The 22,660-nt window shown below is 42.8% G+C and overlaps 3 protein-coding genes across 6 annotated transcripts; 2 read left to right on the plus strand and 1 right to left on the minus strand.

Annotated features, from left to right (window-relative positions):
• Positions 1-1,020: 1,020 nt before the first annotated feature.
• fam167b (family with sequence similarity 167 member B) lies at positions 1,021-4,656 on the minus strand. The gene is made up of 2 exons (XM_041240700.1): positions 3,972-4,656; positions 1,021-1,965 (listed from the first exon to the last, which is right to left on the minus strand). Exons 1-2 carry the CDS (start codon positions 4,335-4,337, stop codon positions 1,702-1,704), a joined length of 630 nt encoding a protein of 209 aa, XP_041096634.1. The 5' UTR covers positions 4,338-4,656; the 3' UTR covers positions 1,021-1,701.
• Positions 4,657-5,353: 697 nt separating this feature from the next.
• On the plus strand, positions 5,354-16,291 carry zgc:154055 (uncharacterized protein LOC556036 homolog). Of its 2 annotated transcripts, none has more exons than XM_041240698.1 (10): positions 5,354-6,199; positions 9,138-9,243; positions 9,402-9,524; positions 9,922-10,095; positions 11,064-11,281; positions 11,360-11,521; positions 12,085-12,226; positions 12,754-12,974; positions 13,596-13,747; positions 14,093-14,501. In XM_041240698.1, the coding sequence occupies exons 1-10, from the start codon at positions 6,018-6,020 to the stop codon at positions 14,176-14,178; spliced, it is 1,566 nt and encodes a 521-aa protein (XP_041096632.1). In that variant the 5' UTR covers positions 5,354-6,017; the 3' UTR covers positions 14,179-14,501. The 2 variants fall into 2 exon arrangements, with proteins under 2 accessions (XP_041096632.1, XP_041096631.1); XM_041240697.1 differs by having other exon boundaries at positions 5,571-6,199; positions 14,408-16,291.
• Positions 16,292-17,101: 810 nt separating this feature from the next.
• On the plus strand, positions 17,102-22,629 carry tdh2 (L-threonine dehydrogenase 2). 3 transcript variants are annotated; one of them, XM_041240702.1, is made up of 9 exons: positions 17,102-17,207; positions 17,833-18,029; positions 18,550-18,592; positions 18,939-19,009; positions 19,466-19,615; positions 19,689-19,861; positions 20,079-20,169; positions 20,911-21,180; positions 22,114-22,629. In XM_041240702.1, the coding sequence occupies exons 2-9, from the start codon at positions 17,840-17,842 to the stop codon at positions 22,245-22,247; spliced, it is 1,122 nt and encodes a 373-aa protein (XP_041096636.1). In that variant the 5' UTR covers positions 17,102-17,207; positions 17,833-17,839; the 3' UTR covers positions 22,248-22,629. The 3 variants fall into 3 exon arrangements, with proteins under 3 accessions (XP_041096636.1, XP_041096635.1, XP_041096637.1); XM_041240701.1 differs by having other exon boundaries at positions 17,131-17,207; positions 17,830-18,029; XM_041240703.1 differs by lacking the exons at positions 18,550-18,592; positions 18,939-19,009 and having other exon boundaries at positions 17,131-17,207; positions 17,830-18,029.
• Positions 22,630-22,660: the final 31 nt, after the last annotated feature.

Here is a 22,660-nt window from a genome sequence, read left to right on the forward strand (position 1 = left end):
AAGTGGCAGGTCTTTGCTTTTAAGGTGTTTCTATTAAGAAAATGATCCTTTGTCAAATATCCTGTGAAACAATATAACCTGATATTGGACCACGGCATTACAGTGGAGGAGTTACCAGTGGGCACTAACTCATACCATGTAGGACTTTGGGTTACTGCCTGTTTCTACACAACGTCAGCCACTAGGTAACCTCACACAAAATAGGAAATGATTGTATCGCTGTGGTACCATTCTTCCAGTGGCTTACTACCAGTGTAGCTGCCCTTGTGCTTGCATTGCTTCTGAATTCAGAACCATTGCATTACCGGTATGGTACAACTGCAGTGGCTTTTAGGGTAATTTGGGAAGGTACCGTTAGCATAAAAAAACACTGCGTTGCCAGTGTGGTGTAAATGCATTGCCATTGAAGAGCCAGAAGGGTATAGCCAGCATACCGTAAGAGATATATATAGAGAGAGAGAGAGAGAGAGAGAGAGAGAGAGAGAGAGAGAGAGAGAGAGAGAGAGAAGTAAGAACTCATCCCTCTGAGGTTTCTGACTCGTGGAAAGAACAGAGCTATCAGAGAGGTGAAAAGGGGTTCTAGGAGACCAACTGGAGTCTGTTTAGATGCAACTGGACCAGGTGCATTGAGCTGAGAGGTCTGGAATTGGAATAAATGTGCTTGGAATATTTGTTTATTTGTTGTTGTGCAGGTCAAACAGCAGAATACTGAGGGATCGCTGCATTTGCTGAGAGATTCGAAAGCTCCTGTATGAACTGCATGGCATGTTCTAGTTACTTATACTATGGAAAACTGTTCATGGTGCCTGTAAACTATTTGTAATCTGGAGAAGATCACATTGTAGCGCTAAGTGAATAATTGAACAAGCATGATCTTGTGTGCGCTATACCTGTAAGAAATAACCACTATCAAGTGACATCACAAGGTCAGCTATTATTCAGCCAATAAATAAACGAATAAGGAGCTGATATTATTAATGTTAAATTGGAAAATGAAACACCGAAACACTCTGTTTTGATTTATAAAATTTAATAGAATATACAAGGTATAAAATTCAGGCACATTCGCTTAATCTACAGCTGAACCTCACAGTTATTTGGTAGTTCTTTAATAATAGCAGCAAGATACAGTTTAGATTGAAACAAAGTATATTCTCCTTTAGCCTGAGCAGAGTTTGAGAATTAAAAATACACTTGGAGCTACATACAGTATTACTGTCACACATAGTCCCAAAGATATTCTATCATCCAAAACATGATCCAGTTCCACTGAAATGTGTTGATGAAGAAGACTAGTTGCCTCACAGCTGCTGATGAAGACAGTGGGGCTCTATAAATAACATCTTATTGTAGATCCTTTTAATGAAATAAATTAAGTTTGCAGTTCATTAAACCATTTCTCAACTGTGAGAAGTCCATTTTCAATTTTCTAAGCACTGTTTAACCTAAGAGAATGTTTATAAAAAACTTTAAAAAAAAAAAAAAGAAAAAGTCTTTAAAGGTTAATGAAATCGAGTTCAACCTAAGCTGTTTACCCAAGGGTGCAAAATCTGGCACAACGGTGCTACATTCTAGCGCCAGGGTACCTCATATAGCGCCAGCAACATTAAATTCTGGTGCCAGTAGACTTTACCTGTAGGCGCTCTTTTTTTTTTTTAAATGGTTTGCACCCCTGTTACTTGAGCGCAGTATCTCCCAGCTTCAGCAGAGAGAGAACCTGCGGGAGTTGATGTTCATCCTGGTGACCCCGATGTGTTTCAGGGGCATTGAGAGCGAGAAAGCTGCTTTCAGAGGGATGTCACAAAGCAGGTCCGATTCCTCCCCGCACTCCTCCAGCCCATAGGTGGCGTCGTCGAGCATCTCCTTGTGATGGTGGCACACCTGCTCCACCTTCAGCTGGTAGATCTCCCCCCGTAGCTTCATGAGCTGCCGTGCGAGCTGGTTATCTTGCACTTGCATCTCCCTCTGAGGAGGCAAAACAAACAAACAAGCCAACCCTGAGTGAAGCACAGTGATATTTATTAATCTTTCTGATCAAAAACAGCACCCACTGAAATTCAGGACTGGAAATGAGGTTTCCAACGCAAACATATGAGTACTAGTCACAGATTTCAACTGGTCAGATTGTAATTCTGTATATACACATATGGAATATACAGTAGATGCCATTGTGTAAATGCAAATACTGATATACAGAGAGTTATTTATATATATAAATGCACAACCATATATGCTGTGCCTATTAAAATAACTCCCACGTGATCTGGCAGCATTTTGGTTTCTGTTTCCCTCTCGCTGGACAAGCTCAGGTTTGCTCTGACACAGTTCAGACCGGTTTACTGTTTAGAAGACTTAGGGATAGCTTGATATAGGCAGCACTGGGTGGCTAGTCTCAGTAAATCAAGGTGCACAGCATGCCAAATAATAAAATACAACACGGTTTACACTTTCACCTAAATTTGTAACCATTGTTTTAAAGTGTCACTGTGTAACTGTGTTAATTAACACACACAATAACCCAAAGAGGGAATGCAGGTAGTGACCAGGCAGTATGAAACTGTGCCCTGGGTGTGGCCAGCCTGCTGGGAGAGAGTCTTCTCAATACCCTGGGCACACCCTCCTGTTACCTTGATAAAAGCATGTATTCTGATAGCAGGGTCAGTGTCAGTGCATCTTATCTCAGAGAGTAAAGACTGACAGTGTGATAATGACTGATAAGTTGGTAAGAAAGGTTGTCAACAGTCCACATTATAGGACAACCTGGACTAGACATACAGAAGTAGCCGGCTGTCTGGAGCATGGCTTCTCAACAGGATTTTATCAGAGGGCATAAAGTATTTTTCTATGATTAAATCATATCATAAAACTGCAATGTTCACAAAGTATGTGACTGATGTCATCTGTGCTTTTGTAGGTCATTCGACAGTAAACTAATCTTCCACTGGTTACAAGGAGATGCACAGATACACCATTTGATTTGGGGTCTGTTCATGTTCTACCATGTTCTGATGTAGGTTTGCAGCCTCTTTGCATTGCACTGGGTTCTAGTTAATTATGTAATTAACCAGGACCCATTGGAAAAGTGGGAGTACAGAGAAGTTTGGTGTTAAGCTTTCTTCCAAAACAAATCAATTTAGTGCCTCTCAAAAAAGCTGCTGTAAAGCATATGCTTCCCGCAGGCTGGCACAGCTGCACAGTAAGAGCTGCATTCGGCGCAAGTGAACTTTGGAGGTAAGCAAGCGGTGCCCAATGCAGGTGCGAGCCTCAAAATAGAACACACGACATTTAAAGCCCCTCTTTGTCACCGCACGCAAGTTTACATGTTCATTAAACCTGGGCTTTCGGATCTCTCACACTTTGAGTACACTTTATATGCATTTGGGACACCCATGTCTTAAGTTTTACAGGTGTGACATGACATGTCACACACACACACACACAAATCTAAAATCTTTCTATTTTGGAAAATCATGTGTGGTCTAAATGTGTGCCTTTAACCTTTTGTGGTTTTTGTTTGTTTTTTCTAAACCCGAATGGCACACATGAGGGGTGTCTTGGAAAGACTTGTGGGATAACCCATCATTTCACTTTCCTTATTTAACTTCTCCTGTCTTCCTCTTACCAAAGGAATACAAAGCTCTGCAAACCAGTGTTGGTGGTAATGTTCATCAAAGTGAGGGGACTTTCATATTGTGGGATGTTAATATCTATGGACAAAGTGTTCCTTGCCTGAAACAGAAGATAATTGTATATGGTTTAAAACGTGTTACACACCTTTTTTAAATTATTTTTGCAATATATACGGAATCTGCTTTATGGTTGAGCTTGTATTTATGAATAGATAATTCACTGTATATAACTTTGCAAGCTGTACTAAATGCTGGGTAATACAGAAATAACTATTATAGACGGGCTCTCGTATGATGCATACAAATCAAGTAAACGCAGAGATAAGTATCTTTTATACTTACCAGTTCTTTCCTTAACCAGTCCAATGCGTCATCCATGGTGTCAAACCCACAGATATTCTGCAGAGTGCCAGTCCCATCTTTTCTGGGGCTCTTGCTGCTGCTGCTGCCCTTAAGAACGTCCACTCCCTTTAAATCCTCGTCTTTGGTCTTGTTAGGGCACTGTACCTCAGAGCTGTCCTGTCCCTTCTCGGCAGTTCCCCAAGGCTGGCATTGCAGCCTCTCTTTCCATTCCAAGTAAGAGGGTCGCCGTGTCTGCAGCTTCAGTTTCTCCGTGAGCGCTTTGACGCTGTCCAGGTCTCCGCGGTCGGTGTCCGAGTTCTCTTCAGCGCCCAGCTCCTTGAATTCCAGTCTGCTCCTTAGAGACATCTCAGCTGCTAGACAGTGTCACTTGCTCTGCCTATATTAGCTGGAGTTAATACAAGTGCTGTATGGGAATGTCACAGTGCCTGAGAGGTGTAGTCCGGCTGCTGAGCCGGGAGATTCCTATTATTTTATAGCCCTGTTTTTACATGAGAGAGACGCCCAGTTTATTTTTTAAAGGAAGTGTAGGAGATTTTTAAAAAGCGAAATGGCAGTAGGGTAGTAAACGGTGTAGAAAGACTAGTTGACAACGTAGAGAAAGTCAAATTCAAATAATAAACGCTTAATGAAAAGTAGGTTATAACAGATAGATAGTTCGATTTTAAGAATGCAAAGTTATTATTATTATTATTATTATTATTATTATTATTATTATTATTATTATTATTATTATTATTATAAAACCAGCAAGGAACACAACTTGTTAACTGGGGGTTTTGTTGTTGTTGTTTGGTGTTGTTTATATATAAAAACACATTCCATATAGTCTACTTTCTGTTCTGTCACTGTCTGCGCCGTGCTGTAAGTGCACCCGTGTACGCTATGATTACAATTATAGGCTATACGGGGTGAGTATTATATACTAAAGGTAACGCCAGGGTGACACTTTCAGATGGTCCTGCAAGGACTAGCCGGATACCTCGCTGACAAGAATGCGACCCTGTCAACGGATCTTAGTCCTCGGCAAGAACACGTGAAATCGCATCCGCTGTGTGTTGCATATGAAACAACTTATCTCCAGCGCATCGATCTAGGGGAGTCACATTCCTCTGTAACTTAATAACGAGAAACCTGCAAGCAAAAGGAGACAACTGAAAAATAGCAAATTAGCAAAGACAGACCGACGTGATCATTATTTCTCAGTTTTGTGCTTTTTTTTTTTCTTGACAAAATATGCATGTTGTTTTAAATAGTCAACGGAGAACTGTTTCTAGTGAAATAGCCCCACCTGGTGGTGAGAGTGGTAAATAGCTGCTAGTATTGAACTCCATGCTACTGTACACACGTGTACCATTCTAATTGTTTTCTTTTCTACAGTGAATTGATTCCCAGTTCATATTTTTATTTTATTTTAAACTGCGTGCCATTACATCATCTGAGAGTCAAACACACACGCTCCTGCAGTAGGATGCTGGAAAGGACACCTCTGCTGACCCCAGCAATGTTAATACACAGCCTGTACTATTTGACAAGATATAACAGCTTGAGCCGCCCTTAATGCATAGTTCTGCTTTCACGTGTTGTGATTGCTATTACTCGCTAGGCGTGTTTGGGTTTTAACTGGCTGAATAAAAAATAAAAAATAAAAGACTTGTAATGGTATTTTCTTATTGGTTGGGGGGTGGGAACGGACACTTTGTGGTCAATGAATACTTAAACAACGGCATACTCACTTCCTTCTTAGCCCACATTAGAAAACGAAAGACACTCTTCAAGATTTCAGAGCAGTACTTTACACGGGCAGCGCTTACAAGCTTTGGGGATAGGAGCAACGTCTACTGCTTGTTTTAACCCTTTATCTTTCCATGGGGAGGAGGGAAGGACAACTGCTTGAGTCCGGCCACCGTGAAACTTTACGAATCTCTGGCGCAAATGCAGCTGTTTGGCCCGCTGTCTGACTAATGAGTTCATTCTAGAATTCCCCCAGCAGCTCCGGTCCAGATCACACACCGTCCTGAGGTTGCAATGGAGTTTTCGGAGCTGATAAAAACCGCTAACGTGGATAATGTTGTTCTCAAGCAGCCGTTCCGTCCTCCGGTCAGGGGAACCTTGTGTGTCACCAGCCACCACCTCCTGCTCTCTTCCAGGGACGGGGATACCATGGAGCTGTTGCTTCTGCTTAGGAACATTGATGCCGTCGAGAAAAGGCGAGTTCTCTGTTTTTGGTGACTTGTTGTGGTAGCCTGTACCTACTAAGATGTGACACTTTGCGTGCACTTGAATCAGAAAATCAAACAGATGTTGATGTTGTATTAGGTATTTACTAGATGTATGTTGTAATAATAATAATAATAATAATAATAATAATAATAATAATAATGTTAACAACACTGCAAATAACAGGAGTTGTCTCAATGAAACTTTAATATAAACTGCACGTTTTCGTTACACCTGTCATGTCAGATAAGTCGTCTTAATTATTTCGTTACAGTCTCCATATTTAGTATTTCTGTGTGATTGATTGCCCCTGGGCTGGTCCAGCAAATCTTCAATTTGAAGATATGCGGTTTTTGATAAAGTAGGACAGCTATCAATCAATCAATCGATCAATCTTTATTTTATATAGTGCCTTTCATAGTGGACCACCATCTCAAAGCGCTTTACAAGATGCAGTAACAACAAGAAAATCCATAATACTACAATTATTCAGATCTAAAGAGCAGCGTTTTTCCTGACAGCCCACAGGCAGGTTCAGACAGGTATGTGTGAAATACACCAGCACCTGCATTGTGCCCAGCTGACCAAACACAGGCAGGAAGCCCTGTTTATTTAACACAGCATGTGGAGATTGCATATAACATCTACTGTGCATGGACCAAGTCAAGGACGCTCGGCTCAAAGTGTTTACAGGATCAAGAAATATGAAGAAACACGTCAACTCCAAGAGATTTCATTGCAGTGTAGCCCTGAACATGATGTCGTGGTGCCTTCACTGCGCTTGATCATCACTTTCTCCACTGGGAGCGCCTCCATCCTGGGACACGTTTAAATACCACAGAACACAGCAAACCTAGGGGCCCACTACCCAACACAGTAATGGATGTATCATTCCATTTGGCTTGAGTGTTATAGCCACTGAGTGCAAAACTAGCTGCATTGATGGACTGCTGTAGGGGACTGGGGATTGCTCTGCTAGAAATACCCTAATGGGTCACACTCAGTGTAAGTTAATCAGGATCCTAGTAACCGAAATGGAGCCGGTGTAATAGCTGGATGTGGAATCAGAAACAAGGGATGCATCTGCGTGCAGGGATTACCAGAGCTGACCCTGAGCAAGAGGAAGGAGGAAATGCCATCAGTTTCTACAGTGATAAACACTTTCGCCATTCTGTTCTGATACAGCGCGACACCAGCAGTGTGGAGTTCATGCCTGCCATTCCTGTAACAGGCTGAGCAGCAGTGATGCTGCAGATGAAACAGGAAGCAAGCAGAAATACAAACTGAGCTGAGAATTTTGAATCGGTTCTTCAGACACACTAACTGCAACTGATCGCTAACACAGTATTTTATAACATGGCAATAAAGCTTTACCGGCACACAAGTAACCTGCCATTTGAAATGCTATTGTGATCAACAAATGCTTTGTTTAGAATGGAAACCTTTTTCTAGATGGTTTGTAAAGGGATCGAAACTAAAGCATGAGGGTTTTGTTTTTTTTGTTTTTTTTGCATTGCTCGTCAGGCGCTGAAAGGTGTAGATGACGATGGAAGCGTGCTGTTTATAGAACCACACTGTTTCTCACCTCATGTTCAGACACTTCGCTTCCAATCACTGACTGAAATACTAACTTTCTTTAACCTCCCTCCCCTTATTTTTCCTTTGATCAGTGTTGAGAATCTAATTGGATACACCAGCAGTCTGTTTATGAGATCTGGCCAGAGTGAAAGGTTTGGTATGAAGCCAGTTGCTGTCTGCTTTCCTCGCCAGGCTGGAGCTGTACTGGGAACAGTGCTGTGTTTTGGTACCGGCACTTCGCATTAAGCAATACAGCCTTTTGCTCAGAACATTAGGTTATTAATGCGAAACTAAGTTGTTTGCTATTATGTTTGCATCATTACCAGATTGTTTTAACTTTTACCCATAACTGTAAAACATTCAATAGTGCCAAACTTAGACATATCTTACTTAATACATTCAGTTATTGGTTCACAAAAGTGTTCAGCACTACTTGCATATAAAGCATCTTGCTTAAAGCTGGCGAATATGCACTGCTGCTCTGTGCTAATTTCATAGAACTGCTCAGCAATGCTGTTTCAAAACGTGTTGTAGCCAAAGTCAGATTAACGGCTCTGTTTACCATCACAGTGTAAATATTGCAGCAGAAAATCAAATAAATCCATGCAGGCCTAAGTTACTGTGAGAACAGTGTAGGAACTGAATGCTTTGATATTGCAAATAAATTAACAAGCCTAATCCCTTGCTTTAAGTTCTGTCGCTTGCTTTAACTATCAGCATTCAGGTCCTTCGTTTTCAGAAATAAAAAAAAAAGAATAAGGACTTGTTCTTTACCTGTAGTACTGATCTTAAAACTCAGTTTACATTTGATTTGAGGCAAAACTGCATGCCAGCATGGTCGAGTGTACTGTTTACTTTCAAACTGTCCTTGGCACTGAAAGAGAGGAAGAATGCTGAAAAGAAGATCAAGTCAGCGCTTCGGTTTTGTCTTGTTTGTCTGCTGAATTCTTGTCTGTTTGAACTCTCGTCTCCACTGTCTCTGTCTGCCTCTGCGGCTGTTGAAGGGAAACTTCATATCGTTGACATTTGCCTGATCTTTAATTATATATCTGTTTCATATCCACTTTTGTGTGCTCTGTATGATTCTCTGTTGTTGTTTCAGATCATCAGATCAGAAAAAAAAATTAAACTCCTAAAGGCTGTGGGTGGGGAAGTATATTAGAGTTACACAGAATTTCTCCACAATCGGCCAAAGGAGTCTTTTCAGAAGTGTTATGTAATAGTTAGTAAGCATGGCATTACTAAACAGAAACAAGAATCATACAAACACATGCTAAACAGGCATTCAGTATTCGATACCTCAGATTCATTAAAGCAATTAATTATAGACTTACGCATGTCTTTGTTTAGGTTTGTTTCTTCTGGCACCATCACTATCAAGTGCAAAGATCTTCGCATTCTGCAGCTGGACATCCCCGGCATGGAAGAGTGTTTAAACATAGCTAGCTCCATTGAGGTAAGAAAGCAGGATGCATTCCTACTGCTGGCACACAGAGCCCTGCAGAGCTGACAGCACTGCAGAACCACTGTAGAGCATGCAGCTGTATAATATGCTGACACGGCACCATGCATGCCATTTAAAGAATCATTAGCAGAAGACTCTCTTCTCCCTAGGCCCTCTCGTCCCTGGAGACCGTGACTGAGATGTACCCGTTCTTCTACAGACCCCTAAATTTACACCTGCAGGAATGGGGTTTGCACAGCCCTGAGCGGGACTTCGACCAGATAGCTTCACAAGTGAGCCTTTTGCAAGCAATGTTGCAGAAACCTTTTTACCAGCTAAAGCAATTAACGCTGGTTCTAATTTAAACAAAGTGTATAAAACAAAATTAAACATCAGCACCTCCTGTCAGCCCTCTATCAAAGTCAGCCAGATGTGCTGCAAGGGACTGAAACTGACCTGTAACAGGGAGGTGCAGCTGGTATAGTGCAGAACACATGCCAGAGCCTTTCCCTTAATGAAGGAGTCAGTTAGTGGGTTAGTGCACTGCCTATTGCAGGAAATCCCCACCCTGTTTCCTAGACCGCTGTACTGATCTGCAGTACGTCCAGGCGCCGTTCTGCTATTAAGTTGACAGGGGAGATAATGTGATTATTATTGAGTAGCCTGTTATTCTGTTCTTCTTCTCTTCAGACAGACCGCTGGAGACTGAGCTGTGTGAATAAAGATTTCTCAGTGTGCCCCTCCTATCCCACGGCAGTCATTGTCCCCAGATCCCTCGAGGACGAGACTCTGAAGAAAGCAGCCAGGTTCAGGCAGGGAGGAAGGTTCCCAGTGCTCAGTTACTACCACAGGAACAACGGCATGGTAAACTGAGCTCTCGTTACAGTCACAGGGCTGCTTCTCAGTGGGTGGAGCTGATCTGGAGCCCTGCCGATACAAAGTAGAACTCGTTTTCTGCTAATGTTAAATATAGTCCCAGTGGGACTGGAATGGAGATATTTCTTGTCCCTCGCATTCTGCAGCAGCTCTGAGCTCTGAGTCACCACTTCAGCTTGTTCTGTCATTAAAACAATACAGCTGCAAATTCAGAATCGAGATGGAACAGCTGTCGTTCCTGTTGTAGCCTTTTCGGTCATTTTTAAAACTGTTTATGTCAACTCTCTGGGGTACAGGAAGTTTACCTGCTAAGACTTTTAAGAGATTTATCTGCCCTTATAAAGGTTTCCCGTAGTAAAAGCATAGTAAAGCACAGTGAAAGTATGGGAAAGCATATTAAAACATGGCAAGCCAGGGCATACTATGATAAATGCATGGTGTAGCCATGTTAAAACTGCTTTTTAAAATATAGCATAGATAGCATAGAACTTTGCATGGCACAGAGGGGAGAGCCATTCTAGTTCTGGGGAGCATGTCTTTTGTTTTGAATGGGCCTAGATGGCTGAAAATTGTTGCAAAGTCACTAGCTTTGCAGCAAGACAGATGCAATATCCAGCCAATATACTTGTGTAACCAAAAACAATGAACAGTTCGCTCTGTAGCTAGGGATCCTGCACAGCTGGCTCTCACACCCCTGTTTCTGTTCTGCAAGAGTCTATTCTTACTCAAACAAGCCTAAAAATAGCCATTTTGAATGCTCCACAGTGCCATCTAGTGGCACTGCAATACTTTTTTTCCCTTTTAAAATTTAATTCAAATACAGCACAACAATACCACAAGGTTTTAATATACTTTAATATTATTTTCTGTGCTTTCCAATGCTTGTGTATACATATATCATGCTTGATCACATTTAGCTGTGGTGGACCTCTATAAGGCAGTGTCTGTCCTGCCAGGTGATCATGCGCAGCAGCCAGCCCCTGGTCGGAGCTCACAGAAGACGCTGTAAGGAGGATGAGCTCCTGCTGCAGGCTGTGCTGGGTGGATCTGACCTCGGCTACATCGTCGACACGCGCTCCGCACAGCTGGCAAAGCAAGCCACGCTGATCGGTGGCGGGAGCGAGTCCAAAACGAACTACATTAACTGGAAGAGACTTCACCGAAACCTGGAGAGGTACAGTACTGGGGGGGGGCTTCGTGCATTTGGGGGTAAGTTCTAGGAAGTGGTTTGAGTGTGCGTTTCTGTTTTCAGAGGTAAAGTGCTGCAGGAGAGCTTGATTAAGCTTGTGGAAGCCTGTAACGACCAGTCCAACAACATGGACCGCTGGCTGAGCAAGCTGGAGAACTGCAAGTGGCTGTCCTACGTCAGCTCGGCACTGATCACTGCAGGGCTGGTGGCTGAGTGCGTGGAGAGGTAAAGTGTTCTTCCGAGAGTACTGGACAGGTCTGAAAGAGATCATTGCAGTGTGTTAGTTGTGATTAATACCTCCATGCATATTTATGATGTTTGCATGAACACTAGTTCTTATTGTAAATGATATTGTGTGTTTTTAATTATCTTTGACAAGCCTGTGTTAAGGTGCTTTGACTGGGTTCAGAAGCGGCTCTTCAGCTCCAGTGGCCTGCCACAGACAGGGGCTACATAGGCGTGTGTGCTGCTGTGTATTCCCAGCAAAATAAAATAAAAGATCACTAGGTGGCGCTGGCTCTTGCTTCTTGCTAAATAATTTAGCATCCCAGAACAGACTGTCCATTCCTTAAATGAATGCAACTCGGCCCACAAGTGCCTCGCAATATTATCCGTTTGCTACCAGGGAGAAATGCTTGGACGCTCTACATGTTTTCACTCCTAGAACGTGCCAATGCAGGCACTCACATTGAAAGGCAGGGCTGTTATTTTGTGGAAGGGAGGTCCTATGAATTACACGGCGGTCCTCCCCAGTAACCCCAGATGGCTGCTGTGGCTTGTCTCCTCAGGGAGGGGTGCCCGGTGCTCGTGCATGGCTCCGAGGGCACAGACACCACGCTGCTGGTCACCTCCCTGGCGCGGCTTATCCTCGACCCCGAGTGCAGGACGATCTCCGGCTTCCAGGAGCTAATTGACAGGGAGTGGATACAGGTAGGATCCCTCCCACACCAGAGCCAGGAGAGAGGACTGATAACCAAGGTTTTAAACCAGCTTGGATACATCAACTGCATTATTTCCTAAGGCTCTATCGAATCAAACATTTAGATATAGGAGGAATGGGACTAACATGCCACTACATCTGCAAAAGTGCCCTGAAATTGTGTTTATAACCCTTCGTTAATATTTCATTGAATATCGTTCATAACTTTAAAACACTCAAGGTAAAACTTATAAAAAAAAAATACTTTAAGTGAGTCTCCAATGCACAGTGAAATAACACAGATATTTTTTGAACTGAGGTAAAACGAAGTCAGGTAGACAAACACTTCTGCTACTGCCTTTATGTACACTGAAAAAGGCACCAGCTGAAACGCTTGTCTACTTGCCTTAGTTTATCAGGTTTCCTTACAGTTGTGTCTGATTCTGCGTTTTGAAGTGATGAAGTTTTTTGAATACTCTCCCCGCTCCCTCCTCCCTCCTCCCTCCTCCCCACTCCTGTGCTGTGGTTGTGTGTTCAGGCCGGGCACCCCTTCCAGCTGCGTTGTGCCCACTCTGCCTTCTCCCACACCCGGCTCCGCCATGAAGCTCCCGTGTTCCTGCTCTTCCTGGATTGCTGCTGGCAGCTCTCCCGCCAGTTCCCTCTGTCGCTGCAGTTCAACGAGGCCCTGCTCACCCGCCTCTCCCAGGAGGTCTACGCGTCCAACTTCGGCAACTTCCTGTGCAACAGCGACAAAGAGCGGTGAGTGCACCCTGGGCGTGACCTGATAGAACCTGAAGACAAACATTTCGGGTAGTGCCTTCTTCAGTGTCATCAGTACAGCTGTGGCCAGAAATTACAAAAAAAAAAAAACCCTATACAAACATAATTTAGATATTTTACTGAACATCATGTAATCAAAGAAACTGATATCATAGAAGTTTACCGGAAGCCATTATAGTAGTTTTTCATGTTAGATTTCGAAATGTTACATTTTTCAGTTTTTATCAGTATACGGAAAACTAGAAAGCGCTATGTAATTCAATATGTTAACGTTACATTATTCAGCGTTTTTTATTTGACTGTATGAAGTAAAATGTGTTAATTCTACCTTTGGCTGTAGCTGTGTGCGGTTTGCCAGTTTGGCAGCTCTTCTGTGTGAGGGCTCTGTATTTATTTCTTCCACACCTTTAAACACTGTGCCTGGAGGCACACAGGATGCACTGGTCATCCCCACATGTAATCTCATAACATTATAGTGGAGGAGCAGCTTCAGCAGTCAGAGCGCAGAGTATCTGCAGTGCCCCTCGAGTGCTCTTTCTTTCTCTGGACTTGCTGTGCTGATGTGTTACTCAGCCCCAGCTCCTTCCCCTGTGTCTGCAGGTGTGCTTTTAGAGTGAAGGAGAACACCAACTCTCTGTGGGCCTGGATCAATAGGCCCTGTGAGCTGAGCAAGTACACCAACCCCCTTTATGAGTGCAACAGCCTGGCGATCTGGCCCTCCGTGAACCCACAGAGCCTGCAGCTGTGGCAAGGTATGCAGCCTCGGTCTGTCTTAATGGAAACCTTGGACAGTTTGGTAAGGGCCAAATACTGTAGCAACCCACGAGCGAGCGCTCTTGTGGTTTGTAACCAGAAACCCTTGATAGAATCACAGCCTTATTATGCACATGTGGGTATGCATTAATATTATTATTATTATTATTATTATTAGACCCTTCAGTATTAACTTGGTTATACAACAGCGTTTAGTATATATTACTTGGGGATTTGCTGTGTTAATTAAATGTGCTTCCATTGAGAGAATGTCTGCTTCAAGGAGTGCTAACCAACGCTTTCTTTAGCTTTTATTATCATTGTAATAAATATTGCATTTGCAGATATTTCAAATACAAGATCAGCGTATGAATCCTGGTACTGTTGGAGCAGATCACAAGTTCTAAGTGCAGCTAGACCACTGGAGTGAGTCTGAGCTGCAACTCATGGGACTAAGTATCAGCAAAGGCAGCTCTTCCAGTCTATACAATTGTCTTTGAAATATTAGCAAATTCAAAACTAGAACAAAGATCTTCCACAGAAGGAATAGAAGAGCAGTGCTGTTATTGCTTGGTCTAGTGCGAGGTGAGACATGTGCCGCTTTAGTTAGGGAGCGAGGCTGGAGGGGGTCAGTGATCAGCAGCCTCCTGTGTTTGCAGGCTTGTTCTTCAGGTGGAGCCACTCCACACAGCACCTGGACGAGGCCTGGGAGGAAATCCGCCTCATTGTGAGCGAGCATAAGGTAAAGGGCAATACTGACAGCACGCTTCCAGGAGGGTTGAACTCACAAGCCCCTGCTGGGATCAGTTCCGTCTGTGAGCCTTGCTGTTAACCTCGGAACCTCCGGCGACCCGGCGGACTGCCTGTCCAGAACCAAGCGCCAATCCAATGTGAGGTCACCGTCGACATTCTGCACGGCGCTTTGTACAGGCGAATGACAATATGCATTGGTTTCAAAGGACCAAGTGCAGTCTGGGCGATTCCTGCCTGTAAGGGGTTAAGACTGTTTTACTGTATGAGGAATTGCAAATACTGTACATGTGCTGATTATTGTATGAACCAGGGGTCGGGGAAACTCATTTTTATATCACTTAAAATGTTTTTTCGAATAGGATTTTTAAAGCTGGCACAGTCTGGAATAACTCTGTTCTTTCAGAATTCCTCTTCAGGAGAATGTGAAGTGAAAGTTGTTCTGCCTGCCCGGAACATGCATAACAAATAGAATATCACACAGGGTGCTGGACAATGACAAGCTGATATCCGCCCCACAACCGGTCAGGGCAGCTTGTAGTATTTACCGCGTCTCATAGTGCTACAGCAACATACTGAAGGTGTTGAAATATGGCACTTGCATTAAAATCAATGCAAAGCAGGATAAATCACCTTTACAAAACTGGTATATTTAAGATTTGACACACATGGGGGAAAAAAAATAAACAATGTGGCCATAGACAAGTTAATTTCTGCAAATATACCCAATGGTAGCTCCATTAAAGATGAAACCGTTGTCATAGTAAATATTTTGTGGGTTTAATTAAAACACCTGCTGCATGTATTGTAAAGCCGTCTCCACACAAGACATCGTTGCAAATGAGAATTCAGCTTCCAGTGGGCTCTTTTATTGATTACAAAAACACAACCTGAAACTTTAGTAAATTGTCAATTGTGCCGATGCTGCTTTTTTTGTTTTATGCAAAGCTCACAGGATGATAAAAAAAGAAAAAACTGTACTGACTTGTGCTCGTCGGGTTTAAATGGAACAGAATTTGAGAATGACTCTGTCAAGGAGAGAGCCTGGTCTGCACAGTACCATTCTGCCCTGCATCCAATGGAACAATGAGTAACTTCACGGCTGGGGTTTAGGGACGCAGATGTTATTTTCGGCTCTGTTTGCTCCCTGTGATGAATTGTCCTGCGACACGGCTTCTATTAAAGAGCACGACGTGGGCTGCTGTATCTGTTTGACACAGCCATCCATTCCAGCTTCATCTGCTCTGTGGAGACTCTGTAGGAATATAGATAGTGTGCAAGTGGGCCCATTCGTTTTATTCTCTGACAGTACCGGTGACGTCTTTGGACTCTAAACCCGTCACTAGGTCTCTGCTTTTGCAGAAATACCGTGCTCAAATGCTGTTGTCAACTTTTAGAAGGGACTTCTAGTAATGCCAGATTATTTACTGTAATTGGCTATAATTCTATATTTGATGGATTAAATGTGTTAAGAGTTGTATGCAGTTTACACGAACACACACATTATGTATAAGCTTTAAGGAGTCTTTTCAGAAGCAGCCCACGTGGTTGAAAATGGACATTGCTAGTAAGCCTGCTAAAATTGACTCATGGCATACTTGGTTCTAAATGCTGTTTTTGCACTGGTTGCTAATTTAATATACTGCGCTGCCCTGACCTCAGAACTTTGTTGTTAGTTTTATACACTGTATTGTAACATGTTACTGTATTTGTTGAACTGATGTTACACATTTGAATGTTAAAATAAATGCCTTCCTGCTGACAGGGAAGTCCTTGTAAGGATGTTACATTAACCTGCAATTGACTGTCTGAATTATTATTATATTTATCAGGCACCTTTATCCAAGGTGACTTACAGAGATCAGGGTGTGTGATCTATGCATCAGCTGCAGAGTCACTTACAACAACGTCACAACACAGTGAGATGAGCTAGGATTTGAACCGGGGAAATCTCCTGATTACAAGCGCTTTTCTTTAAACGCTGGTCCACACAGTCTCCTGATAAATAGAGACTTGCCTGTTTGTTATTTTGGCAGGTGTACACGTCTGAAATATGTGCGTGTACCGGCACAATTGGTAAGTTATGATTCAAACTCCCTAGGAGGGATCCAGCGCAAACTCTGCAATGGCATATTTTCTGCCATACGCTTTAATACAGAATGTAACATATTTATCTATAGCTGGTGATGAACAGTACAGTACTGTTGGTGGGTTCAAACCCTGTGTTAGGGGCGTGTGTTTTCTTTTTGTTTTCAAAGACTTTGCCCTTTTTGATAGACTCAGTTTTACAAAATGGGACATCTTTAACACTTTACTGATCTGTTCCAAAGGCTAGTGAAATACAAATTGTATAACCGTTCACTCAAACGACTGACTCAACACGAGCACTACAGAGCGCACAATGCAATCCGCAATGTTGGCCAGTCAGCATTTTTAACACACGTCTGGCTTTGCACACTGGGGTATGTAGTTATGTGACTACTATACCCCACGTACTCGCAGATGCGCTGCAGTTGCAGTAGAACTACAAATCCCATCGTGCAGTTCGTTGGCCAGCTATCTGACCAATAGAATTTCGGTCCGCTCCATCAACAGCCAATCAAATGATAATCCTTTAATTCTAAGGGTTATTTATATACCTCTAAATCCATTTTATCGCCCCATTTCCTCTGAAGTTTACAGGGAGTTATAGTTACGTGGCTTTTAAAGGTAAGTTTATACACTGTTTTGATGAATTTTCGTTTCTTTGTAAGTAGTATGTACAGCGCTTTGAGGTGTTTCAGGAGACGCTTTATAAATCCCTATTGTATTGTTAAATTATTTAAATTCAGGCAAGTATGCGCGCAGCGCAACTGCGTTTTATAACAATGTACATTTTTATATTTCAAATATTTCAAAATACCTAGCAATAGAGGAAAAGGACAATATTTTCTGCAATAATAATATTACTACTACTAATAATATCAAATGACAGTCGTTAGTATTAGAAGAATTTTGTCATATTTTTTCGTCACTTTTTATTTACCAATCCGACATAACCAGCGTGCTGTGATATGCATTACGCTACTAATGGAGTTTGATAATATTTGATTAAAATAGACTGATTGTAGCCTATGCATTCTTACCAAAACGGCTATTAGATTACATATTTATTATATTACATTTGAGTGGTGTAGATTTTAAAGTCGAATTGGTATCTAATAAAGTTTTGCTTTCAGTTTCACGTATGTATTTTTAATTACGCGGTGTTTTGTTGTTGTTTTTCTTTTCTAATCTCAGTTGCGCACGTTGCTTTTTTTTTTTTTTTTTTTTTTTTTTTTTTGCTTATCAGCAGACTCGACATGCTGTCTGTGCGGGTCTGCAGCCCGGGCGCAGTCGCAAGCGTGAGGTTCTGTCTTGGATGCCCCGATAAGATCCCGTTGATGCGAGAATCAATGCGGTGCATGAGCTGGTCCCCTCGCCAGCTGCGGGTGCAAATATCGACCCCCCCAGACACCTTCAAGAGCGAGCACCCCAGAGTTCTTATCACAGGTACGACACGCGGAACCAAGAAAGGGCTCGCTGTTACACTAAGGATGAATGCCCATGATAGAGTCGCATTCTAAGCAGAAATCCATAGGCTCATTAATAACTAATAGGAAAATACCACAGTGTGCACCGAGCTGCATTTTGTCATTTTGCAGAACACTTGCCAAAAGTGGCAGTATACATTGTCTTTCTGATAAACACATATCATTGGATTGTGGACTATGGTACCGTGGGAAACTGCTTTGGGTACAATGCAGGTGTGGCATATATCTTAACGCATATAAAGTAATACAAAAAAAAAAAAAAAAAAAAAAAAAAAAAAAAAAACATGCTTGTGTGACATTGCAATATCGGTATATGTATTTATGTAATAGGTTTTCAGTTCCAATGTCATATATCATTTCACGTCCGAGGGCCATGCGCATTCAATATACGTTGCGCATGTGTAGGCTGACAAATTGAGCTGGCATGATTTTAGAACCCTGCTAGACAGATACAGATTATGTTTCTTTCGTTTTTCAAGGTGGTCTGGGGCAGCTGGGAGTTGAGCTGGCCCGACTTTTAAGGTGAGTTGAAACTGACGAGTTTCCATTATGAAAGGGTGTCGCGTCTGTTCCGTGCTCCGCGTTCCACTGTATTTATTGCATCTGTTAGTGGCTGAGGCACGCTGCAGCGCCGAACCACACAACACCACAGCACACGTCATCTGTTATTTGCGAGAGTGTTACCAAAGCGTGTGAAAATAACATATTAGAATAAACCAATAAAATATATACATGAAATACAGAACCACCGCCTAGTGTACTGTCCACTGGGTACCTCCACCCTTGTGCTTTACGTTATAATGGTGAAACTACAAATATACCTCTTTCTGTAATGGTTATAATCAGATACTTGCATTTCTTCTAACAGGAAACAGTATGGCAAGAACAATGTGATCCTATCAGACATTAAGAAACCCTCTGACGAGGTTTATGACAGTGGTATGTACAAGAGCTTGCATACATTAACATGCACACGTTCATCAGTTGAAAATGAGCTGCAGACATTTAGAGGTTCTAGCCCTCAAGAGAAGCCAACAACTGAGCCAACAAGACAGAGAAGACAGACGGTTTAGAAAGTCTTGGTTATAAATCATTTGAAGAGCAGGCTTGTTTGGACCTGTAATCACCTTTCTTGTTTTAATAAAGAAATCTGTTTCACTAAATCATAAATGCACGGAAGTCCAGCTGTAGTTGATTTCTTATGGAATGAGATTTTGTCCTCAAAATTGATATACTGTAAACAGTTTGTCACAAAGACAGCAGCTGATCTACTCCCCCAGGTCCTCTCACCTTATGAGAACCAAACTCAACTGATAAGGAACATACAGGTAGATTATTGAAAGGATTAAAAAAAAAAAAAAAAACCACACATTGTGCTCCTGTGTCTTCCCTCAGGCCCCTTCGTTTACGCGGACGTCCTCGACTACAAGAACCTACAGGAGCTGGTGATCAACAACAGGATCACGTGGCTGGTGCACTACAGCGCCTTGCTGAGCGCTGTCGGAGAGGCCAATGTTGCGCTGGCACGCAGAGTCAATATTACAGGTGAGGCCTCTTTGTGCTTTCATGATGTAGAAACCCTATGCAGAGAGCTCCCTGACACGTGTGTCTGCCTCAGGCCTGCACAATGTCCTGGATATTGCTCTGGAGAACCACCTGCGGCTCTTTGTACCCAGCACCATCGGAGCATTCGGCCCCACCTCCCCCCGAGACCCCACCCCAGACCTGTGCATCCAGAGACCCCGCACCATCTACGGGGTGTCGAAAGTGCACACTGAGCTCATAGGCGAGGTGAGACTCCCCACGTCCTACAAGCCTTCTGCAAGGATCAGGTCTCACCAAGTACAGATTTAATAGTTAACTAATAATGAACTACACCTTATTTCTCGAACACTTACTTAGGAACTGCTGGTTAACAAGTTCTCACATCTGTAAGGAAACCAAGTTCTTAGATACACGATTGCAGTTGATTTCTCTTACCAATCATAAAGCGGTTTCCTTTTTCCAGTACTTCCATCACAAGTACGGCTTGGACTTCCGCTGCCTGCGATACCCAGGAATCATCTCAGCAGACACGGAGCCAGGAGGAGGAACCACAGGTACAAGGGGGGCGTATTCCGGAGGTCTCAGTACTGCACTCTTGTGGGAAGTTGCTGCATTGAGGGAGACATGATTGGACCCTCTAAATTGGGGGGAAAATAATACTGGGGTAAAACATCTGGACGCAAAGGTAATAATATATGAGTAAATCAAATAATCTTGCTTGGCTGCTGCCAAGGTTGGGTAAGGTTTATTAAAAAAAGCAAGGTCAACATGGAATTAACCTTTGTTACACTATAGGGACTAGACCATGTTTCAGATGTTACCAGTGTCTACCATTTATTAGTTCCAAAATACCAAACATTACATTCTACATTGAACGTTATTGTTTAGCATTTGATCAGATTACCTCAACCCCTGAAGAAAGCTCTCAGGTGCTACACGATGGTTCAGGTGATCTGGAGGTATTAGGAGCCTCTATGCCTGGTATTTATACTCCAGTAGGCTCAGAGCCTATGAAGCTAGTTTGTTTCTGTTATCTTGCTAATTATAATTGAAATTAGTTGTTCAGCTATTACTTCACTCAGATGAAACGAACCAAAAACGATTCTCTTTTACAAGGTTACTTTGGTTAATTGTTTAGCATATATTTCTCTTTTCCCATGATTTCTAGCACATGCCTTATCATTCAATCATTGTGAGCATAAAGCCAAGTGGGTAGTTGCCATAGTTACCTTACAAAAAGACAATAATATTGGCCTCAGCAGTGATTGCTTTTACCTGTTTTATTCCCAAACAAGACTACGCGGTCAAAATCTTTCACGACGCTGTCAGCAGCAAGACGTTCGACTGCTACCTGCGACCGGACACCCGCCTTCCCATGATGCACATCAGCGACTGTCACCGTGCCACCCTGGAGTTCCTGCAGGCACCGGCGGGGCAGCTTACTCTCAGGACCTATAACATCGGAGCCATGAGCTTCACCCCAGAGGAGGTGGCCGCAGAGATCCGCAGACACATCCCCGAGCTGCGGGTCACCTACACCCTCGACGCTGTGCGCCAGAGCATAGGTGGGTAAGAGAAACAGCACAGCAATGCCCCACAGACATGATGTTATTTACCAGCCTAGATCAGTGTCTTTATAGAAGAGCCAGCACTATCGAGTCACTTTGGATGCAAGTTTGCTGTCAACACACTGCACTATACAGTGCTTAGTAATATAAACACCCTCTGGATGATCTAGACTACATTATGTCTAAGACAGGCAACTGAAACTGAAGATCAGCCCCTGAACTCACAGTAAAAGCACCTGAACACAGGCAGCATCACGAAATGGTAAGGAGACAGTAAAGAAAAAAACAATAGGAAGCTTCTTAATCCAGTCACTGTGAAGGTGATCAGCTGCAGCCTGTGTGACATGTGTGATTTATGAGGTTCCCTGGATGGTCCACCTCACTGCAGAGCAGTCCCACATAATTGATTCAGAAAGTCACCTTTCAGTGTGCAGCCAGGCAGCAGATTACTTCCAATGAGAGGTTCAATTCAGCTGGAAATTAACGTTATAAATCACCCACTTTATCTCCCTAGCACGGACGTGTAGGAAAACAGAACCAATCACTCACTTGAGCTTGTGTTTTTTTTTTATCATTCCCTTCCAGCTTTTGTTTTTAGACCTGAGGTTACAGGTATAATTTGAACTTTCCTCAGTGATGTTAAAAAACGCTTTTCCTTAATATACTGGTACTAGCTGGGTAGCTTCTAGTATCCCATTGCCTGCAAGTCATTGGTTCAAGGTCTCTGCATAGGTGAAGAACAGAGTCTGTTGATAATGTGAAGAGGATACTTGCAACCTATATTCAATTGCAGATCCACTTGCTTGGTTACCGATTGCCAGGGCAGGGCAGGTGTGTGTTCCTACTCGTGTTTCCACTGCCCACGATCCCTTTTCTGGAAACCATTCTCTTTAAGTTTTAACCGATTTTCCATTTCTTCCGTGTTCAAAGCGGACAGCTGGCCGATGCGTTTCGACGACAGCAACGCTCGCAGGGACTGGGGCTGGAAGCCGTCTTACAGCCTGCCCGAGCTGGTGAGCGACATGCTGCGGAGCATCAGAGCACAGAGAGAGAAGGAGAGCTAGCCACGGCTCCGCACAATCGCTGGAACGCAGGAGGCCACATTACATCAAAAAACAACTGGGGCTTTCCCAGGTGCCTGTTAGTTTTCACATTCACGGTCTCTTTGGCACGAGAGAACCAGAGGCAAACGCATCAGGGTTGAAGGGGATGCAGGTTGACACTAAGTGTCTTACTCTAAGGTATTTTCTGTCAGTCAAGCATATTTTGACATTTAAAAAACGAACCTATTTATTTTCATTACCTTATTCATTACTGTTCTTCTGGAATATGTACTGAATATTTTAATATTTGCAGGAGTAAAGCGAGAAATGTGTGTTTCGGGTTGTATCAATATCAACTTCAGTCTTGTTTGACAAATAAAAGAACTACATCAAAAACTGAAAATACGATTGCTTTGAAAAAACATATTTGCAAG

This window comes from Polyodon spathula, unplaced genomic scaffold, assembly GCF_017654505.1.
Source record: "Polyodon spathula isolate WHYD16114869_AA unplaced genomic scaffold, ASM1765450v1 scaffolds_665, whole genome shotgun sequence".
In the NCBI taxonomy this organism is placed as follows: Eukaryota; Metazoa; Chordata; class Actinopteri; order Acipenseriformes; family Polyodontidae; genus Polyodon; species Polyodon spathula.